We start from the raw sequence: 20,827 nt of genomic DNA on the forward strand, positions 1-20,827 counted from the left end.
GGGCCAGCCTGTTGGCAAGTCTACGGGCATTTTTCTTAATTGATGTGGGAGGGCCTGGCTCAGTGTGGGTAGTGCACCCCTGGGCTAGTGGTTCTGGGTTGTATAAGAAAGCAAACTGGGCAAGCCATGGGGAGCAAGTCAGTAAACACATGTTTCTTCATGGCCTCTGCTTCAGGCCCTGACTCCAGGTTCCTGTCTTGCAGTAGTTTGAATAAGAACGGCCCTCATAGGTTAATAGATTTGAATACTTGGTCACTAGGGTGTGACACTATTTGAAAAGATTAGTAGGTGTGGCCTTGTTGGAGGATGTGCATCCCTGGCCGTGGGCTTAGTGGTCTTAAAAGGTCCATTCCAAGCCAAGAGTCTCTCTCTTCCTGCTGCCCATGGATCCACGTGTAAAACTCTCAGCTCCTTCTCCAGCACCATGTCTTTTTGCATGCCACCATGCCCCCTGCCATGATAATGGACTGAAACTCTGAAACTCTAAGCCAGCCCCAACTCTTTACAAGAGTTGCCTTGGTCATGGTTCTCTTCCTAGCAATAGAACACCGACTGAGACATGCCTTGAGTCCTGCCCTTTCCTTCCCAAGTTTGCTTTTGGTCGCAGGATTTATCACAGCAATAGGAACCCTAACAAGACAGGAGTTTTTCAGACTGTCTTGCCCATTTCACAAGTGGCAGCGTCTGCTTCCATTTAGAGGTGGAAGGTAACTGCACCTGGTGACCACATGACCTACCTGGTACCACCCACATGGCACAAACTGATAAATGACTTACTCCTGGCACTGGAAAGTGCCTCCCTATAAATATTTTTGGGGGAACTGGACATTAGAGGTACATGAGAATATTTTAATCATATTTTTAAAAGCCAAGTCCAGGAACTTATGAGGCACACCAGACAAATGAAAAGGTGTGAGCCCCTCACCTGGACCCTTGCAAAGATTTGGATACCTAACACTGAGATGATCCCCAGTCACCTGTCACTTGACCACCTGAGGTGTACATCGAGAGACTGACAGATAGAGAAGTCCCAACTGCCCCTGGGGCTTCAGCTTCTGCTCAGTTAGGTCCCGGCCAGTGACACTATCTACTCAAACAGCCATCTGCCTATCTTCCTTCCCCATTTGTCCGTCTGGACCATGCTCTCCACTCATCTCCCCATTCCTTTGTCTGGATTCGGTTCTGCCCTTTCGCCTCTGTGCTGGACTCAACTCTGCAGCTGCGCTCCAACCTATGACCTGGTGGCTGCTGCAGCAGCAGCAGCTGCCACTTCCATGGGCTTCTCCAGAGATCTCCTGGCTGGTTTATTTCACTTGCACAGACTCTTATATTCCTATCCATTTCCAAGCTCTGCCTGCAAATGCCTCTTTGAGAATCCTTGCTTCTTCAACCCCTTCTAGCCATTCTGAAGATGGATAGATGGAGGGATAGACAGACAGACAGACAGACAGACAGACAGACAGACAGACAGACAGATATAGATAGATAGTGTGTGGTATGATGTATGACCTGAGAGTTCATATTAATAATTAAGATGGGAATAAAAGAATCTGTGTTTGCCTCAGCCAGTACTATCAAGGAAAGCAGGACTACCTGGCAAATTGCTGCCCCTGAGACCATCCTACTTTATGAATTTATTTCCATTTAGTTTTTTCTGACATTGTGAAAAACCACGAACATTTCTGATGTAGCATGATCATAATAATGAATGCATCGGTACTGAACACACAGACTTTCTGCCATTATCTCACAAATAACACATTTTAATAGCTATTTATAAGATGTTTGCAATATATTGGGTGCTGTAAGTAACCTAGAGATAGTTTAAAGTAGACATGAGATTGTCAGTGGGTTGTTCTTTATTTTGGAGGGGGGAGTATCTAACAGCATCCACTTAGGGGGACAAATGGTCCCCATCTCCAGTAGCTTACTTAAAGAGAAAGAAAACATTAGGAGGGCTACCACCATAACCCTTCAACAACATGAACCTTCAACAGTGTTTAGCACTCCTCTGCTCTTAGTTATGTGCCCTTGAGTCATTTTGTCTTTCTCACGGGAGTTATGGGAACTTGTCACCAGGCAGGAACCCCAAAAGAAGAAAGGCTAGAATGAATTGAGCCTCTGTGCCAGAAGTCTGTTAGCTGATTTGCTTAAGGTTCCTGGCTTTCCTAAGATGGTCCCAAAGCTAGTCAGCCAATCTATAATAAGCTCTGAGTAGCCCCCCAACAACTAAGATGACACTCTGATTTCCCAAACTCTCTCCTTCCCTCAACCCTTATTCTTCCCTCCTTCCCGGTCACCTTTGTGACTTGCAGCTTATATATAATGCTGCACCACGTTGTACAAGGGACTGGAGCATCTGCAAATTTTGGCATCCCAGGGCTCCTGGAATCAATCCCCCTTGACACCTGGGGGCACTGCATGTACCCCACTTGGCAACTGATGGGATTAGAATTCTCAGCTGGGGTCATGACTGTTGCAAGAACGTCTTGTTAAGTCCCACCCACTGCCCAGAAGAACTCAGTGTCAGGACTGCAGCCTGGACACACTCAACATCCAGAGGTGGTGGAAAACAGCCCACCAGCAATCCTTTGGGCATCTATCTGCCTCTACCATGTCCTCTGTTTGGTCCCCTCCTCATGACTAAAGAACCTCAGCATTCCCTAGGCCTGTCTTCCTTTGTGATTCATTCTGTACACACAAAATCATCCATGACTCCAGCCTTGGCTTCTAGAACGGCTTTAGGGCCATCACTTCCCAACCCTGGACACACTTTCATCGCATCCTGAGACATGGGTGACTGCATCTTTCCCATTGGCTCTCCTACATGCTGGCCATTTATTGTTGTAAATCTATTGCTGACTTCTGGGGAGACTCCGAAGGGCTTCACATCCTAGGAAAATTAGCTGGGTGGGAAAGCAGAAGGGCAACAAGTGTAGAGTCCCAGGCTTTCCGGACAGATGCCACCCCACCCCCACTGCTGCATCTACCCCAGCCTGGAACCAGCAAACACTGGCTTATTATTCACAGCCGCGCCCACCCGGGCAGGCCTAGGGCCCATTCTGCAGGCTGGCCAGCTCAGTCCCACAAAGCAGTCTCAGCAGGAAGCAGGGGGAGGAACTGACTAGTGCCAGGGGCATCTTCAGGGCCCACAGGAGTGAGGCGGTTGGTGGTGGCCACAGCAATTTAGTGGTGTCCTGAGTGGCTTGGGAAAGGCAGGGGGGACGACGGGGGGGGGGGGGGCGGGCGGAGGGAGCTTCTAATCTGTCTGGGAAGGAAACATCCTTTCTTCCTATTTCAAGAAGAGATGGGAAACATGATTGTCTCTCTGTTCTTGGTGCCCAGTGGATGAGGGACAGGGCAGGCCATGAAAGGAAGAGGGCATCCTGACCTCTTGTCACCCCATGGTGGCACCCACCTCTTGGACCCACCAAGACTTTTTCTGCCTTAGGTAACCCCTGTCTGCGCAAACAGTACTACCCCATGGAGGCTACCCAGCTGGCTCCAGAGACCTCCTAGCAGGGCTGGAGCTCCTGAGGCTAGTCTACGGTTACCAAGGAAACCACTGTCCCCAGGCTCTGGGGATGAACTGTGCTGGGGAAAGGCTATGCATCGGAGACCAGGAAGGCTTCCAACTGGACCGTCTCTGACTTGGTCTTGCTGCTGTTGTTGTTGGTAATAAAACTCACATTTACCAGAATGAAACCAAACAGAGTGGGAAGAAAAGCATTTCAGTGGCTCCAGCCAAGTCCCGTGGCTTTGGTGTCCTCGTGCTGGCAGCTAGAGACTAGGACTCTGATGTCTTTGCTCAAGAGGGCTGTGTTCCACTGGTTCTGCGTGCGTGCATAGCGGGCACTTACAGAAGTGCTGCTGTCCCTCTTGGGCGAGTCGGTGCACACAGCACATAAAACACATCCCACGCTGTGAGCCCTCATGGAAAGGGAGGTGGGAAGCCAAGAAGATACCCCAATGCCTAATCTTGTCCCGCATGGAGAGAGTGTTGCTACGGCTTCTAAGCTGTTGTGAGACATTCCTTTCCCAGGCCTTCAGCTCCTGGGCTGCAGGGCTGCAGATCCAGATGGAACACAAAAAGGAAGGAGCAGAAGCCAGTGAGTATTGCAGCACCTACTCTTTAGCACTCCTGTAGGCTGGGAACAAGATAGATGCACGGCCCATTGACTCTGCCCTCCAAGAGCTCACAGACCTGGTGACCCACCAACAGCCTGGACTCTAGCATCTTTGTCTGGCAGATCTGGATGGAGAGCAAGGTGTAAATCAAAAGAGCATAGTACTGCCGGTCACTAGGGTGGAGGGACAAGCTGGAAGTGGTTAGGCAGTGCGCCAAGTGCTGCGATGGGAAAAGTCGGGGCATTATGAGAGAGGTCATGTCTGGATCAATGAAGCAATAAACGGGACCGTGTTAAATGCCATTCCCTGTCATCAGGGCCACACTGTCAGAGTTTGATGATGCTCTCGTGTGATTCTTCTTGGGTTCCTTGTTGACTACAACGGTGCTCCTGTCAAAGCGGGCTTTGTGGCACGATGGCTGCTAGCACATCGGACAATGTTCCTGTTCAGAAGAAATGAACATCCCCACGCAGGTGAGCGGCAGCCCCCTCCACAGGCAGCCAGTGATGGCCACCATCTCCCCCAGCCCTTGAGGCTGAGCATGAATTGGGTTTCAGGACTTTCCAAATACTACAGGAAGGCTGGGACCCACCCAGGACACAAAATGCTGAGCAGGCTCCTCAAATTGTGACCTCTCACCAAATCTTTTCTTCTTAGACTGCAGTTAGGCTAATGTATCCTGCTTCTCGGTTACCCTCTCCCCAAATCCAAAAGTCCTAATTGTTTGGAGTCCTATTGACCACCACATCATAGCCACTGTTTGAGAATGTCTCTACCTGCAAGAAGACAAGGCACTGGTTTTACAATTTCTGCCCAACTTAATTGACTGTTTTCTGAATGCTGTTTATAGATCCTTCCCTGGTTCCATAGAGGAAAAACTAAAGGCTTTTTGAGGAGGATGCTAGAGCTTGTTTTGTCTGATCCATGCTCCCTGTTCCCTCTTTCAGCCCTTACAGATCTCACAGAGAGAGGCCACTGATGAGACCATACCTTTGTGTAGACTAAAACCAGCTTCACTCACCACACGGATCATCCCCTGGCTTTAGTTCCAGGCTATGTAGCCCTTACCTCTGGGGCTTTGTTGGACATCTGAGAATAGGACATTTTATCCACTCATGCACCACCACCAAGTCCAGGGAATGGATTTGTGCCAATAAGACTCGATGGAGCAGAGTTGGAAACATACATACATGACCTCAGAACACCTGTCAGGCCCCTGCTGAAGGCAACTGCCCCAGGTAGCTCCACAGGTGGCCCTGTGGTATTTTACATGGCCCCATCTTCCCTGACATGTGGCAGTTGGCTGACCCAGCAATTGACATTGGCGGTTAAGACCAGCAGAGACTATGACAGCTGGCTGGAACAATGGTAGCAGAAGATAGAGTCTGAATGGCTGTAAAGGTCTAGAGCAATGTGAGCTGTTTGTGAGCCTTCCAGCCCTTCCAAACCCTGAGCCACTTTTTTAGGTGCCATGAGGCCCAGCCCGGGAAGGTCTGGCTTGGAACTGGGCATCCAGTTTTCTCTCTTCCCACATATTGTTTGTGTACTGTATTTACAGTCTTCAAGCCCCTCTCCTCTAAGGGTTGGTTGTTTTAATTGTTTCCATAACCAAGGGAAAATGTATTTGTGAAGAACACATGTAGAGTTTTTTTGTCATTGTTTTCTAAACAATATGGCACAAGCCATGCTTTAGGATTTATATTGTAGTGTGTATCTTAAGTAACACAGAGATGATTGAAGGTGCGTGGGGGTATATGACAGGATGGCTCAGCAGGTAATAGTGTTTGCCACACAAGCTGGGTGACTTGAGTTTGATCCTCAGAACCCATGTCAAGGTAGAAGGAGAAAACTGACTCCACAGAGTCCTCTGACCTGCACATGTGTGATAGCATGGGCTCCCAACACATTCATGTCATACACACCACACACACTCATATATATAAACAATTATTATTATTATTATTATTATTATTATTATTAAACAACCCTAGCTGGGTGGTGGTAGTGGTGGTGCACACCTTTAATCCCAGCATTCGGGAGGCAGAGGCATGCAGATCTCTGTGAGTTCGAGGCTATCCTGGCCTATAAATTGAGTTCCAGGAAAGCCAGAGCTGTTACATAGCGAAACCCTATCTCAGAATAACAAAATAAAAAACAAGCAATTTAAACAACACTTAGAGGAGCAGGACTTGAAGGCAGACCCTATGTAAATACCACGTTAGTCCCTGTAAGACACTGGAACCTCTGTGGATTTGAGGGATGACTGTGCATCCTCACAGGGGGAAAAATACTTCCTTTCTTTCTTGTTTAATACAATCGTTTTTAGTGAACGTGTTAAGTTATGCAACCACCAGCTTCTGTTAAAAACCTGCTTCAGTTGAAGGAATGTGGGTGAGGGTTTCCTGTCACCAAAACCTCTCAACCACGGTAATAACCCATGGGAAGAGGACCAGGAGCACACAGGATGGGGCCCCCAGCTGGACCTTGGAGAAGTCTTCCCCTGAGGGATCCAAGGATGATGACAAGGGAGAGTCCCCTGGGAACTCTGGGAAAAACATCTCCTTCATCTCTTTGACCTTTAAATGACAGTGTCCAGGTGCTCACATCTGGACCAGGAATCCCCCTATAGCAGACATGGTATGGACGAAAACTTCCTTCAGTGCTACTCACCAGCTTGCTGCATACACACATACATACATACAATCAGCATCAGCCCTGATTCCCCCTGCCCAGGTATGGACCACTGGCCTGCTTTTGCTGTCAGTGTACAGGATCTCCAAATCTCTTGGTGCTTCAAATCCCCACCGCAGGAAGGCGATGGGCCCATACTCATCCCCAAGGCAGTCAGTCAGTGACTGGCTTTGCAGCCAGTACCACCTCTGAGTTATCATCCAAATAGACTCCTATCCAGAGTTTCCAAGCAATTGAGATGAAATTTTCACAAAAGTCTGACATCTGTCATTCTGAGGTTTCTGGGAGAGGCCTAGCACTATGGCTGGCCTCTCCTCTTCCCTGTTTCCCCGGTAGGAGAAAAGTCTTCCAGTCTCGCCCATGTCCCATGCCCCAGCTCTCTCCTCTCTTTCCACAGCCCTTCTCACAGCAGAAATGTCATTTCGCCTTTAATTAACAGTGTCATTCTTTCTTGAATGCAAGAGGATCCAGTTGGAGCCAAATCAAGTAAATAGGGGCTCCTCACGGGGACCTGGAGCAGCTTGCAGTTGCGGGGCAACCAGTACTGCTGCCTCTACCCAGGATGACTCCCAACAGCCTTAGGCCTCCTCAGCCTCCTTCTTGACAGAAAGCATCTGATGGCACAGTGTGGGGTGAGGGTCCCTAGCCTTGGGATTTTATGTCCTGCACAGACAGGGAAGAGGGCCATTATCCCAGACGCCATCTCTGGAAGATGCCAAGCTGTTATGGCTAGAATATAAAATTTCCCTACGGGATCCTGGGAACATTCGGTCTCCAGCTGGTGAAGCTGTTTTGAGAGGTTCTGGAAACTTTAGGAGGCGGTCCCTACCTAGTCAGAGGGATAGGTCACTGGAGGCAAGCCTTTGAAGAGTACCCCATGTTGCCAGTCTCTAGCCCCGACTTTACTTCCTGTCTGCCCAGAGGGCAATAGCTTCTCTAACCCTGTCCCACTGCCAGGATGTTCTGCGTGGGGTCAAACAACCGTGAACTGAACCTACTGAAACTGAACCAAAGGAAATCCTCCTTCCCTGCCTTGGGTTTCTCTCAGGTGTCTTCTCACAGTGATGGGATTCTGACTAGTCTGTATTCAATCACTCATTGCTTGTCTGTGTGCATGGGAGCACACGTGTGTGCAGATGTGCGTATAGGCACAACGCAGTGGGAAGATGAGAGGACCCTTGGGTGTTGGTCCTAAGGCGCCTTCCACATTCTGTTTGAGACAGGATCCCATCGGCCCAGAATTTTGTCAATAAGCAAGCTATCTGGCAGCAAGCTTCCGGGGATTTGTCTGTCCCTACTTCCCATCTCTCCATTGCTGGGATGACAGGTGGATACCACCATGCCCAGCTTTTTACACAGGTTCTGGGGTTCCAAACTCAGGACCCCATGCTTGCAAGGCAAGCACTTCACTGATCTGGCCATCTCCCCAGGCCTCATGGGGTATTTTAAAAAATATTTATTATATATGTATTTTATGTATATGTGTGCTCTATTTGCATGTATTCCTGCATGACAGAACTGGGCATCAGACAGAAGAGGACATCAGGTCACAATATAGATGCTTGTGAGCCACCATGTGGGACTGGGAATTGAACTCTGGGCCTGTGGAAGAGCAGCCAGTGCTCTTTTTTTCTTCTTTATTTTTTTATTGAGTTATACATTTTCCTCACTCCCTTACCTTCCTCCCCTCTCCCCTTCCACCCTCCCTCTGCCCTCCATGTTCCCAATTTACTCAGGAGATTTTGTCTTTTTCCCTTTCCTTGGCAGGTCCATGTATGCCTCTCTTAGGGTCCTCTTTGTTACCTGGGTTCTCTGGGGTTGTCAGCCAGTGCTCTTAACTGCTGAGCCATTTCTCCAGCACCAGAATATATATATATATATATATATATATATATATATATATATAATCTTAACTCATCACTAGCAATGTAGCATCTGTCTCTTCGTTATTCTAAGGCACTGTTTGAGTCAACAGCAGTTCCCATGGCCTCCTTCCCAGCTCAGGGAGAGAGATGCAGCCCCTTTTGAATGCCTACATAGCAATGGCACTGTCAGCCAGAGAGCTCTTTCTGATACTGTTGTTAGAGGGCTCTGGAGATGTTATTTTCATCTTAAGAAGAATGTGACCATCTTGGTAACTGATGAATGTGGGCCTATCTGTCACCACTCCTACTGTGAAGGCTGCCCACACGCAGAAATGTGAGGCTTGGGACAAGACCCATTCCCTGTTGTCATCAGTAGGTGCTATTGCCAGGATCCAGGAGCTGAGACTCCCATGCCTTCGGGTTTGAAGTGAGTCCTGGGGCTGTTGCTTGGCAGCCAGCCTGTGCCAGGCATGCACAGCAGAGCAGAGCCTGTGAGACCTCCGGAGGGAAGATGAGAGAGTAGCATTCTAACTTGGGACACATGCCTGCTCTGTGCAGGGAATCTTGGAGTTGGCTTCATCTCAGCTTCTTCGAGAGCATGCATCGTGGTGTTCTGAAGGTTTGAGCTTATGGCTGCTGGGGGCACTGTGTGTGCCTTTCTGCTGATGAGAACCTGAGGCACTCCCTCAGGCAGTGAAGCACACAGGCCACCTGTGTGTCTGTTCCTTAGAGACTGGTGAAGCATGCAGAACTTGCTGAACATTTGACATTAGACACTCGTCTTGTATACCCTCTCAGGCTTGAGAACTAGCATTATATCCTAGTATGACAAGTGTATAAAAAGTCTGGTTGCTTGAAATAAGCTTGTCTCAGTCTCAGTCTTGCTGAGATCCTCCAACCTGGCTTGACTCATTCCCACCTAGCTTACCAGGAGGCCCTGGTTGGCTAAGTAAGAGCTGGAGCTTACAGCCCTGCACCATGGAGGAGTTAAATAAGATGCACCCAGTGAGGAGAGCATCCCAGCCAGGTGCCGGTTACGGTGTGTTGAACTGTGTTGGGGTGCAGAGTAGCTACCTCACTTTGGGGGGACTCAAGAGGATCTTGCACTAGAGACACTGGACCAGGGCACAGAGACCCAGCAGGGATCTTCATAGTGTGGTGGAAAGGGTATATGAAGAATATAGAGGAACAGTCCCCAGAGTACATTCACTCAGCAATCGACACAAATCTCTCTCTCTCTCTGTCTCTCTCTGTCTCTGTCTCTCTCTCTCTCTCTCTCTCTCTCTCTGTGTGTGTGTGTGTGTGTGTGTGTGTGTGTGTGTGTTTATGTGTGTGTGTACACATGCCCCTCGGTGGCATCAGCTGGGTGGCCTCTGACTCACTTCAGTTCTGACACTGTCTACCCAGAGGTAGCAGCAGATACCATAGCTTGAGGGGTTGTTCCCCCAGACTGGACATCCACTTCAGATACCATCCACACAGCCCTGGTTGTCTTACCTGAGCTTTTAACCTCGGGACTCTAAATTGGGGATCCTCCAACTCACTCCTGGGGTTCAAATAATTTGCTAGAGACCCTCCCAGATCTAAGAAAAATATAAGTTTGTAGATTTCACATAAAAGATACTACAAAAGGTGTCAATGGAGCCCAGATGAAGGGATTTGTGTGACAAAGTTGGGAGGAGGGGTGCAGGGCTCTCACATCCTTTCTGGGCACCTTGTCCTCAGAGGACCTGTATGTTCTAGGCTATCTGGAAGACCCCAAGCCCTGCCCTTTGGGGCAGGGATGGGGCGCTATGAAGGCACCCTTACCTTACCTTTGAGTTTATCAAAAGCAGTATTGATGAACTCAACCCTCGGTCCTCTTTACTTCCCAGAAGTTTGAGGGCTGGATTTGAAAATCCCAGCTCTCTAATTCTGCTCTGGCTTCCTTCCTGGTGACCAGCCTCACCCCAGAGGCCTCCTGGAGTTGACCACCGTCAGTCATCTCATTAGGATGCCTGTATGGCTCACCATGGAGATTCTGAGGATTTTAGGAATTACACGCTGGGAATCAGGCCAGAGAACACTGGCATGTTTCACAGCATCCCTCTGGGGGAAGCTAGTGGTACTCAGTGTCTGTGAGCCCAAATCTTCTCCAAAGCCAAGGTCCCACTGTGTGCCAATTCCCAGTCCCAACTCCATCTGCTTTATGAGGTCACTTGTTTGTCATTGTCAGGTCTCTATACAGAAGGACTTGGGATAACACTCCACATTCAGCATCCCCCACATTCCTAAGGGGAAAACTGACCAATTATGCTTCTCACCCAAAGTCAAAGAAATCTGCTCCCCCTTACCCCCATGTCTGCCCCACCCCCGTATCTGACCCCCATGTCTGCCCCCCGTGTCTGACCCCATGATCGGGACATTCTCTGGAACAAACTGACAAAGACAAATGAGACCAGAGGGAGCGCACACACATCTGAGACAGTAGAAATGTGGAAAAACCAGAGAATGGAACGTCACCAGTGCGTGGCCACCCACCAGCTCAGCGGGGCACAAAAAAGGCATACCCGACTCCTGTTGGGGAGGCGAGAGTGTAGACAACTTTGAGATGACTCATACATGGCTTTTAGGGGGAACCTAATGAGCTTTGAACGTACACAAAAGCCCAGGACAAAGTCTCACGAGCGGTAAAACAGACAGTGGTTTGTAAATGATCCTTTATGGGACTGAAAGAGGACATGGTGTGTGATGAGTCTGTTCTGTCACATGAGTAGATTTAATGGAAAGGCAAGGTCAGAGGGGCCTGAACTTTGGGAGTGTGGGGGAGTCTAAGAAAGGCCCCCAACCTCTCAGAGCATTGGTCTTTGCGGTCCTGTTTCCTGGGCTGGAGCATTCCAGATTCTTTCTCTCCTGAGGGACAACCAACAAGGCTAGAGCTTGAGAATTTACTGAAGACGGGATACGGAAAAGGGCTCTGATGCTTAATGATATAAAATGCATCCAGGTTGCACAAACTTCTGGGGACTCCCCCACCCCTCCAATGCCCCCTCCCGCATGCTGCCCTCCTCCTTCTGAGTCTGATTATTTCAGCTTCAGCCTAGCTTGGGAAGGATGCCATAGCTCACTGGTTCAGCCTGCTCATTAGATTTCAGAGGGACTGGGGGCTATTTCCATAGGTGTTTCGCTTAGTGTTGCTTTTTAAAGATGGCTTTGCCCCCCTCCCCATTCCTCAGAAAACAGTGGAGTAGGAAGAACACAAGGAGGGGATCAGAAGGTAGCGATTCTGAATTCACAGCTGTGCCAAAGGCAGGCTTTGCTGGGAGTGGGTGAGCCTTGGAGATACTGGGGGGCAGGGAATGGCGATTAGGGGGTCCCCAGGAACTTTCACAGCAGGTCAGGTGAGGACATGCCAGAAGGGTGGAATTTTTGATAACATCAACTCCTAGGAAGGGACAAAGATGAATAAATACCCTGTTTAAAGATGACAGAGTGACTAGTGGGACCTACTCACTGAGTTAGATTACAAAACTCCTCACATTAATTATATTGCTGAAATTCATAGTTTAGTCCCTATGTGTTCTTCAGACAGGAAGATGGTCCCCAAAATGATTCCAAATTCCTCATTAGTCCAAAGAGACCAAAGGCCAGTTCAGCTTTGCTTGCTGACCCCTGAAGAAGGATGAGCTATGGCTTCTCCATGTTGTCAGAAGGTGTCACCCTTGAGGCTCCAGGCAGGACCTCTTCAGGGTAGAAGGGAAGTAGGTAGTAGTGGGTGCAACAAGAGGGGCTGTAGGCTTCAGACCAGCACCCCATAGGCTCATTGCCCACACCACAGACCCCAGAAGGCCTGTGGATACCCGCTCACCGCAGGTCAGTGCCACTAGCAGGTGAGAGGGACGGCTCCTCTCACATGTTTTTAAGTACCGAACTGCTGGCCCCTCCACTAAAACTGCTGAGTGCTGACTTATTAGAAGGTGGTGAGACACTATTGCAGGCATCCCAAGCAAAGCCAATGGCAGGAGTGGGCTCCTAGTTTCCCTATTCTTTCCTCTTCAGGAACCACTGGTACCTCAGACAGCTGCGAGTTCTTCTTGTCCCATTCAGGATGTGGCATTTGCCCAGGAAACACAAATGCTAGCTATTTCGACTGAAGAAGTCGGACCTTCTTCATTGCCATCCTGACACCACAGTTCCATTTTCTCCACCAGGGTCATGATTTCAAGGGTGGAAGTTAAAATCCATCTACTTGGGACATCTCCCAGCTTATCCCTGTCTTGAAAGAAGCCAGGCTTTGGAGCCCCAAGTCCAGATGGAGAAAGTGCCACAGGATCTGTGGGGAGAAGGCATGGCAGTGGTCCAGGAAATGTGGGTTGTCTCCAAGGCATGTTTTTTTTTTTTGTGGGCCCTCTGGAAGAGACATTGGAGCTGGTGGGAGGGGCAGCTTGCAACCCTGTGGCAACTGTAGGAGAAAGCCTTGAAACCCTGTAACATGGAAACCTTCATTCACAGGCCTGGTTATTGGGAGCTGGGTCTGTGACCCCTCCCCCCCATTACTTCACAAATAAGGACCCACACACACACACATATATATATATGTGTGTGTGTGTGTGTGTGTGTGTGCGTGTGTGTGTTTTATGTGTCTGGGGCCTTTGCATCATCTGCATGCAGTTCTTGAGAAGGCCAGAAGAGGGCATCAGATCTCCTGGGACTAGACTTCCAGACTGCTGTGGTTACTGGGAATCAAACTCAGGTCTTCTGGAAGAGCAGTAACTATTCTTGACTGCTGGGCTATCTCTCCAGCTACCTCCACTTATCTTTAAGGGTTTATTTTCACTTTATTTGTGTGTGTTGTGAGCCACCGTCTGCAGGTTGTGGGAACTGAACCCAGGTCCTCTGCAAGAGCAGCAAGCAGTCTTAATCACTGAGCGACCTCTGTGGGTCCTAAGGAGACTCTCTTACTAGAATTCATGCAGGATTCCCAGAGCAAGAGGGAATCCCAGTGACAACAGAGGTGGCATGTCTTTGTAAAATGTCATGGAGCTCAGAGCTGAGTGTATTCAGCTTGAGGAACTAGAGGAAGCACGTATGTTCTATTCAAGCTCACGGAGTAGAAGCCACATTCACTGAATGCTTCCACCTGGATTCAGGCATCGGAGCCCAACGCTGGGCTTTAAGGGAGACAATGAAGGTGAAATGAAACCCTAACAGTGGAATCTGACCCAAACAGACCAGCATCCTTACAGAAGGTTCCAGAAAGCTTGTTTTCTCTCTGCCATGTGTGGACACAGTAAGAAAGCAAGCATTTGCAGCCAAGAAGAGAGCTCTCACCAGACACAGGGCCTGGCTAGCCCTTGCTCATTTAGCCCCCACGGTGGGGAGAAATGTTTGCTGCCACTTAAGCAGTACCTCCTACACTCCGTCAGCCCCTGGCTGTATATGTCTGATATCTGAGTTCTCTGCAGAATGAAATCCCAGGGAGGAGCTACCAACAGCTCATCGCTATTACCACCAACCTTCATCTGTGTTCATTCCAATGACTTAACCAGCCCCCCCCCAAGCCTCTGGAGTTAAATTGCCTATAACACTCAAGGGATGCTGGCCTGATGCCCTCCTCCATGGATGCCAGGAGCCCACCTGCCTGCTTGGTTCTGAAATGTTCCTGACCCTCGAGTCCAGCAGGTGCAGGCAAGTCTACCAAACACCTGTTTCGGCCCTTTCCCATCTCCCACTCTATAGCAAGTGATTGTCCTAGATTGCCTTCAGTGAAAGCAAAGCCCCAGCTGCCCCTTGAGGGGGTGGGGAAGGGGATGTGTGTGTCTGCATAGAAGAACAGGGCAGAGGCTTCCTGCAGCTGGACCGGCCCTTCCCAGCGCCTAGGCGCACCAGCCTAACTTGTATGTTTATGGGGGCATCTCCTCATCTACCAGATGCTTCTGAAGTCCCACTCCAAAAATATCCCCTACCTGTCTAGAGCCTTCCTTAACCATCCTAGGGCTCCTGGCTTCTAGATCCTCTCTACTGGAGAGGGAAGGGGAGGGACCCTGCAGCTCCCTGGCCCTTTTCCACCAGCACTGTGTCCCTTGCATCAGTCCTGTCTGTTGGGCAGGCCCAGCTTGTGTGAGAGGTGCTGTCTCTGAGAATCATCCTCCGGTTTAGTCAGGGCCGGCTTAACCCTGAACAAAGAATGGCCCTAAGTGCCTAGCCCTCTTCACTATCAACCTTTTCCACGATGTGACTTGGGATGGGAAACAGGAGTGTGCTTGATCATCCTTAGAAAAGAGGGGTTGAGCAGATCACCCTGAATAGCCTTTTTTGGTGACTGTGCTGTTCCACACCCCTCCCTCCCTCCCTCTCCCACCTCCCCCTCCCGTGACTGCATTGCAGGCTGTGCAGACAAGTTTTGGTTATAGTTTCTCAGGTGACTGCCTTGGAGCAAAGGCACTGCCTGGGGCCTCAAAGGTGAGCTTAGGGTTGCTCCCACAAGCATTCCTTTGAAGTCTTTCCTTCGCAGACATCAAAGGACAGCGGGCCTCACTTCTGTTGTAGCTCACAGTGAAGGTTCCCCCTCCCTCCACCCCCCACCCCGCCCAGCACTGTTGGGGGGGCAGGCACATGCTGTGCTCACCTCTACAGTGCTTCAAGTTCCTTCAGCACCTGTGGGAGCTCTGCGCTGGCCTTACCAAGAGGCACCGCTGAGAAATGAGGGGTGCTACGGTGACAGTTTTGGTGTGTGCACCTCAAAATCAATTTTTGTGAACCTTTCCATCCCCTGTCCTCAGAATGGGATTCTTACAGTGGCCTCAGCCAGCCTCTCTGTGGCCTCAAAAGGATGCTGTCCACAGTGTAGCTGGCTGGCCACAGAGGGCCTGACAGGTAGCATCTCCACATGTTGGCACTCTTAAAAAAAAAAAAAAAAAAAAAACACGGAACACTTCATGAATTTGTGTGTCATCCTTGTGCAGGGACCATGCTAATCTTCTCTGTGTAGTTCCAATTTTAGTATATGTGCTGGCGAAGCATCCCTTTTCATGTCTGGTTAGAAAGCTCACCCTGTCTTCTCCTCGCTGGTCTGTTAAGTCAATCCTTTCTGATCCTCTCGAGACTCTACAGCTGCTACAGTCATTTCAAGCATCTTTGAAATTACTGGTGATTCATGGTAACTTTCTAGAGGGTAGAATCTTCCCTGTGGGCATTCTCAGAAACCCAGGGCATCTCCACTGTATTACTGTAATGACTTCAGCTTTAAAAGGTCCATAGGGAGGGGACTTCTGAGGAACACAGCTGACAAATGCAGCTGATGTGAACAGGCATTTTCCAATCAAATCCTCCCTGGAAGGGTCCACAGGGAGGGGACACATGAGGAACATAACGGCAAATGCAGCCGATGAGTAGACATTGTCCAGGGTAATCCTCTGGGAGCCAAGGGGCTGGCCACGAGGTAGCTAGGGTTAACAGAAAAGTGACTGTTAAGGAATGAGGCTGTCCCTGGTCAGCCCTCCACATCCGGGTCACATCTTGGAACTTGAGTAGGTAGGAGAATGGAGTGGCTTAGGCCTAGGCCTATTGAGCTCTAGTCAAGGGCTCTAGTAGGTGAGGAAGAGTTCCCCATGAGGAAAGATAGATTTATACCATAACTGGCCAGAGAAGGAAGCGCTACCATTGGAGGACGTGTGGTCTGCAGGCTTCTTGGGATGGGACCCTCACGTATACAAAGCCAGTGTTGTGTTGGGACAAGATGGAGGAACAGGCTGAAAAGGACGGGGGCCAGGCGTGTGGGGTCTAAGAGACTCAGTGGCTACCACAGATAACCGAGCACTCGTGTGACCACCACTAGACACCTCCTAGGGTCTAGCTCCCAATCAACTGGGAAGACCAGTTGCACACCTGAGCTAGGCACTCTGTAACATCATACTTGGTGCCCAGGTGTCTGGTAAAGGGACCACAATTGTTGAATCCCTTAGCAGGGGCCATTAGAGACTAGTTCTTCTCTGGAACCAGACAAGACAAGGTCACAGCATATTGAATGAATTTATTTATTTGGTAAATCATATTAATCAAATTGATATTCCGATTAAGTTTGCCAGATTTCACAACTGTACATGGGAGCTGATGTGTCAGGCTTTCTAGCCTGGGTACAAATGAGGTCACGTTTATGGTTAAGCAATAGCTTCTAGCTCCATTGGCTTTAGTTCCAGGAATCTAGGCTTTCTCCACAACTAAGTCCTGGGTGTCTCCATCCACTGGTGCAATATTCTGCACTCCAACTCTAACACTGACCCCCCTCATTTCCTGTACTGCTGGGCCAATTGCCAGTTGAGGACCCCTAGGACTGGTGACTTGGGCCCAGAGTCTGGACACACACCAGGTAAGTCTCCACAGGAAAAGGCAAGCATTGTCTTCCCTTAACTCACTATTTTAGAATGAATCAGGGGCTTCTCAAGCCTTATCCCCCCTATTTCCAGGTCCAGGGTCATCACACCAATCTGACACTGCTGTACCCCTCCAGGAACCTTGGCTCTAGCTTCCCTGCCCTTTTGATAATGATCATCTTGGGGACTCAAAACCCTTTCCACATTAGAGTCTTGCTATACACACACCAGGTTTTAGCTTTGATCGTCGGTGGGAATGGTGGGTAATCAGGGCCTGCTAAGCCTTTGCTCTCTGGAAGCCTGCCTGGCAGACACACTTGCACATGGAGGGGACTATTTGACTTTGTTGGATGGGCTAACGCCTCCATACACAGAGAGAACTCAGAGGAGGTGGTCACAAAACCTACCCAGTCATGGACTAACCTAACGCAGCCCCAAATGTTCCGCTGCAGGTAACAGTTGGGCTATCTCAATGTCACAGATGGTATCTCTAGTCAGGAAAGCTGAGAGACAAAACTTCCAAGCGGGGACCCTCATTTCTGGGTCTGCACAGCCCTGAGTCTCCGCCAGCAGGTTCCTGAAGGCCCAACCCTGACAGAGGGCTCTTGTCCCGATACCCTCAGTCCTCCACAGCCAAACGCCTTGATTCTCTTCTTTACGTTTCCCTCCAGTGGCCCACAGGTGGCTCCACAGTGCCACCTAAATGTTGCTACAGTCACCATGGCCTGGAAGTACCTACCTACTCTCCATGGCTTCTGAGCCAATGGGAATGACAGACTCAGGAGGAAGCCGCTCTGCTTCTACCCTCCCTGCTCACCTTTCCTGTTCTCTCCCCGCCTCAGCCCTTCCTCCTCTCCTCCTTTTCTCCCCTCTCCTCTTTCTCCTTCTACCTCCTCTCCCTCCCTCCCTCCTCTTCCTCCCCTTCCTGCTCCTTCTTTCTCCTATCCCTTGCCTCACCGCCATCTTTTGCTCTGTGGGCGGGAACCAAATTATAGACACATCTCCATCTTCTCCCATCCTCCCACGTCATCACCCCCCCACCCCCGCCCCCGCAGCCCCTTATCCTGTGGGATCCAGTGAATTGGGGCCGTGGCTGCTTCTGTTCCTAAAGACCTGTGACTTATTCATGTGACGCCTCATGGCTTTCTTCTCATCCCACTCCTTCCGTCTTGCAAAAACACCCCACAATTTATCCTTCTAACCATTTCACTCTCTGGAACAGCTGAGTCATCGCAAGCTAGGCTTTCAGCTGTCACTGTGAGCTCCTTCGCCAGAGTAAGAAGAAGAGCCGATGGAGGCTCCCACACTGATTCCGCTGTCTGTAGTTTCCCTCCAGGAACTGGTGAGCGCCTACCACCTTCCTCCAATCCTTGGTGTGGCCAGTGAAGAAAGTCACCCCCTCCCTTCCAATTCCTGCCCAGCTCCCTAGACAGTGTCACCTGTACCAGCTGTCCAACCAGGACCCAAAAGGGACACCTTCTTCATTCTGCTATGACTGAACCAAGTTAAGACCCATTCTTTCTCATGCCCTTCACACAGGTCTAATGAACTATACTTCAAGGCTGTTCAAGATAGAAGACCGGTCACCTTCAAGAGAGCTATATTTTTAGGCTATTTTAATCCTGGGACAGCACTACTCTAGATGACAATAGGAGAGGGGCATCCAGTTCCAGCTCTGGCGTGTCTCTTTCCTTCCCTGGGTATGTGCTGGTCCCTTTCACTCTGTCTGTCCCCATGGGTCCCATAATGTCCCCTGTTTCCCTATGACCTGCTTCACACAGCCCCCTCTCTCCCTCCATCTTTCTCAGGAGCCTGAAGTTTGGATGCCCACTTGTGCCTTCTAGGGCTGGAAGGGAATTTGTTCAGTCCTTAAAAGCCCTCTTTGTCATCATTTCTGTGATGTCATTGCCAACAGAGCTTCAGAAAGGTCTGGGAAAAAGTACAAGCTTGCTCTATCTTGAAGGCATACTTCTCCCCATCCCTAGATCTCTACCAAAGTGCTCTTGTTTCTTTGCCTCAATCCTTTCTCCATCTCTCTCTTCCTTTCTAGACTCTTCCAACAGAATGGAAAGATGGGAAAGCTGAGAAACACATGCCTAATGCTACGTTTTCTTGTTTGTTTCTTCTGCTTCATACATTTTGGACTTAGAAATGAATAAGTCATCTGGTTCTTTAGCAAACCCAGACCAATGGTGAAATATGTCAGTCATCCAGTTGCTGTGGAAAGGTCTTAGAGGTACACAAAACAAAGATGTCACTCAGCGATTGTCAAAGAAGCATGGGATGTGCCTTATGAAAATTCGGGGCTAGGATCTCCTTCCTTTGAGAGGGGTACCTCCCCGTAACCCCTGGAGATCATGGTGTCCTGGCGGACCAGCTCGACTGTGGAAGCCTGGGGGCCCTTGATGCCCATGCGGAATTCTTTGATGACAAAGTAATAGCAGAAAACATCAAGGCAGCAGTTGATGTTGGAGAAACACAGGGACAATTGCAGGAACAAGCTGATGTTCTGCTTAGCTCTGCACTCCACGATAAAGCCGTTCCTCACCAGGAACTGCAGGAAGAAACCCAAGTGCACTGGGAGAAAGGAGACCACGAAGATGACAAGATTGGTAGCGATGGTCCAGATGCAGGCTCTCTGTTGGACCGGGTTCCGACAGCGCAGCAGAATGTGAATGATCCTATAGGAACAAAAGCCCATGATGCCCATGGGAAGGAGGAAGCCAAAGATCTCCAGGGGGAAGAAGACCTTGGCACTCCAGGTGCCATCAGACATGTTGTGGAAACACTTGTATTTCTCCACTTCCCTGTGGAAAGTATAGATGGGGATGCTTCCAACCCATACCAGGATCCAGAGGCTGCAGCAGATCCCAAAGGCTTTCCTGGGGGACCGGAGGTGGTTGACCAGGAGTGGGTACTGGATGGCTAGGAAGCGGTCCACGCTGATGAAACAGATGGTGAAGATGCTCCCGTACATACTGATGAAGTAGAGGCACTCCACCAGAGTGCAGAAGACTTGTGGGGGCGACTCCACTTGCGGCAGGGCCATCTTGAATGGGAGCGAGAGCACAAGCAGCAAGTCGAAGACAGCCAAGTTAATCATGTAGATGGAAGTGGCAATGTATTCTAGCTGTTTCTTCTTAAGGAAGGTACTGAAGCCTCGGATCGCCAAGAGATTAAGGACCAGGCCAAGGAGGAAGGTGGGGATGTGGACTGCCAGCTGCAAGGTACTCATCAGCTTATCCACGTCATCGAACGAACAGTTGTCACTTGCGTAGGGACGGCTCATGTTCTTGCCTGCAACACCAACAGTAGAGAAGAGAGTTCCTCTCACCCCTTTGAACTGATGAACAGCTAAAGCAACTTGGCAGAGGACGATGAGCCCTTAGCAACCCATGCTTAATGCACTGCAAGTAATAAACACAGAACAAGGCGCTGGGGAGATGGCCTGGGGGTAAATCATTTGCCATGCCAGTATGAAGACTGGAGTTTAGGTCCCCAGAACCCATAAAAATGCTGAATGGGCACAGTGGCTCACTCGTCATAGGTTGCACGGGAGGAGGAGACCAAGATTCCTGGAACAAGCTGGTTAACTAGAGTAGCCAAATAGGAAAATTAGTGAGTTCTGGGTTCAAGGAGAGAGATCCTGCCTTGCTATAAAAAGTGAAGGGTGATTGAGGGAAACTCCTGCTATCAACCTCTGAGCAGCACACACACACACACACACACACACACACACACACACACACACACACGCACGCACGCACACACAGATACACATACATGAGCACA

At 49.7% G+C, this 20,827-nt stretch overlaps 1 protein-coding gene and 1 non-coding gene across 2 annotated transcripts; both read right to left on the bottom strand.

Annotated features, from left to right (window-relative positions):
• Window positions 1-15,583: 15,583 nt before the first annotated feature.
• Window positions 15,584-15,686, bottom strand: LOC113831440. The gene has a single exon (XR_003481760.1). It is a non-coding gene; the product is annotated as a U6 spliceosomal RNA (small nuclear RNA).
• Window positions 15,687-19,325: 3,639 nt separating this feature from the next.
• Gpr55 (G protein-coupled receptor 55) lies at window positions 19,326-20,324 on the bottom strand. Its single transcript, XM_035438852.1, has one exon. It carries the CDS (start codon window positions 20,322-20,324, stop codon window positions 19,326-19,328), a length of 999 nt encoding a protein of 332 aa, XP_035294743.1.
• Between the last annotated feature and the right edge of the window lie 503 nt (window positions 20,325-20,827).

The sequence above is a fragment of the Cricetulus griseus genome, chromosome 2 (assembly GCF_003668045.3).
Source record: "Cricetulus griseus strain 17A/GY chromosome 2, alternate assembly CriGri-PICRH-1.0, whole genome shotgun sequence".
Taxonomy (NCBI): Eukaryota; Metazoa; Chordata; class Mammalia; order Rodentia; family Cricetidae; genus Cricetulus; species Cricetulus griseus.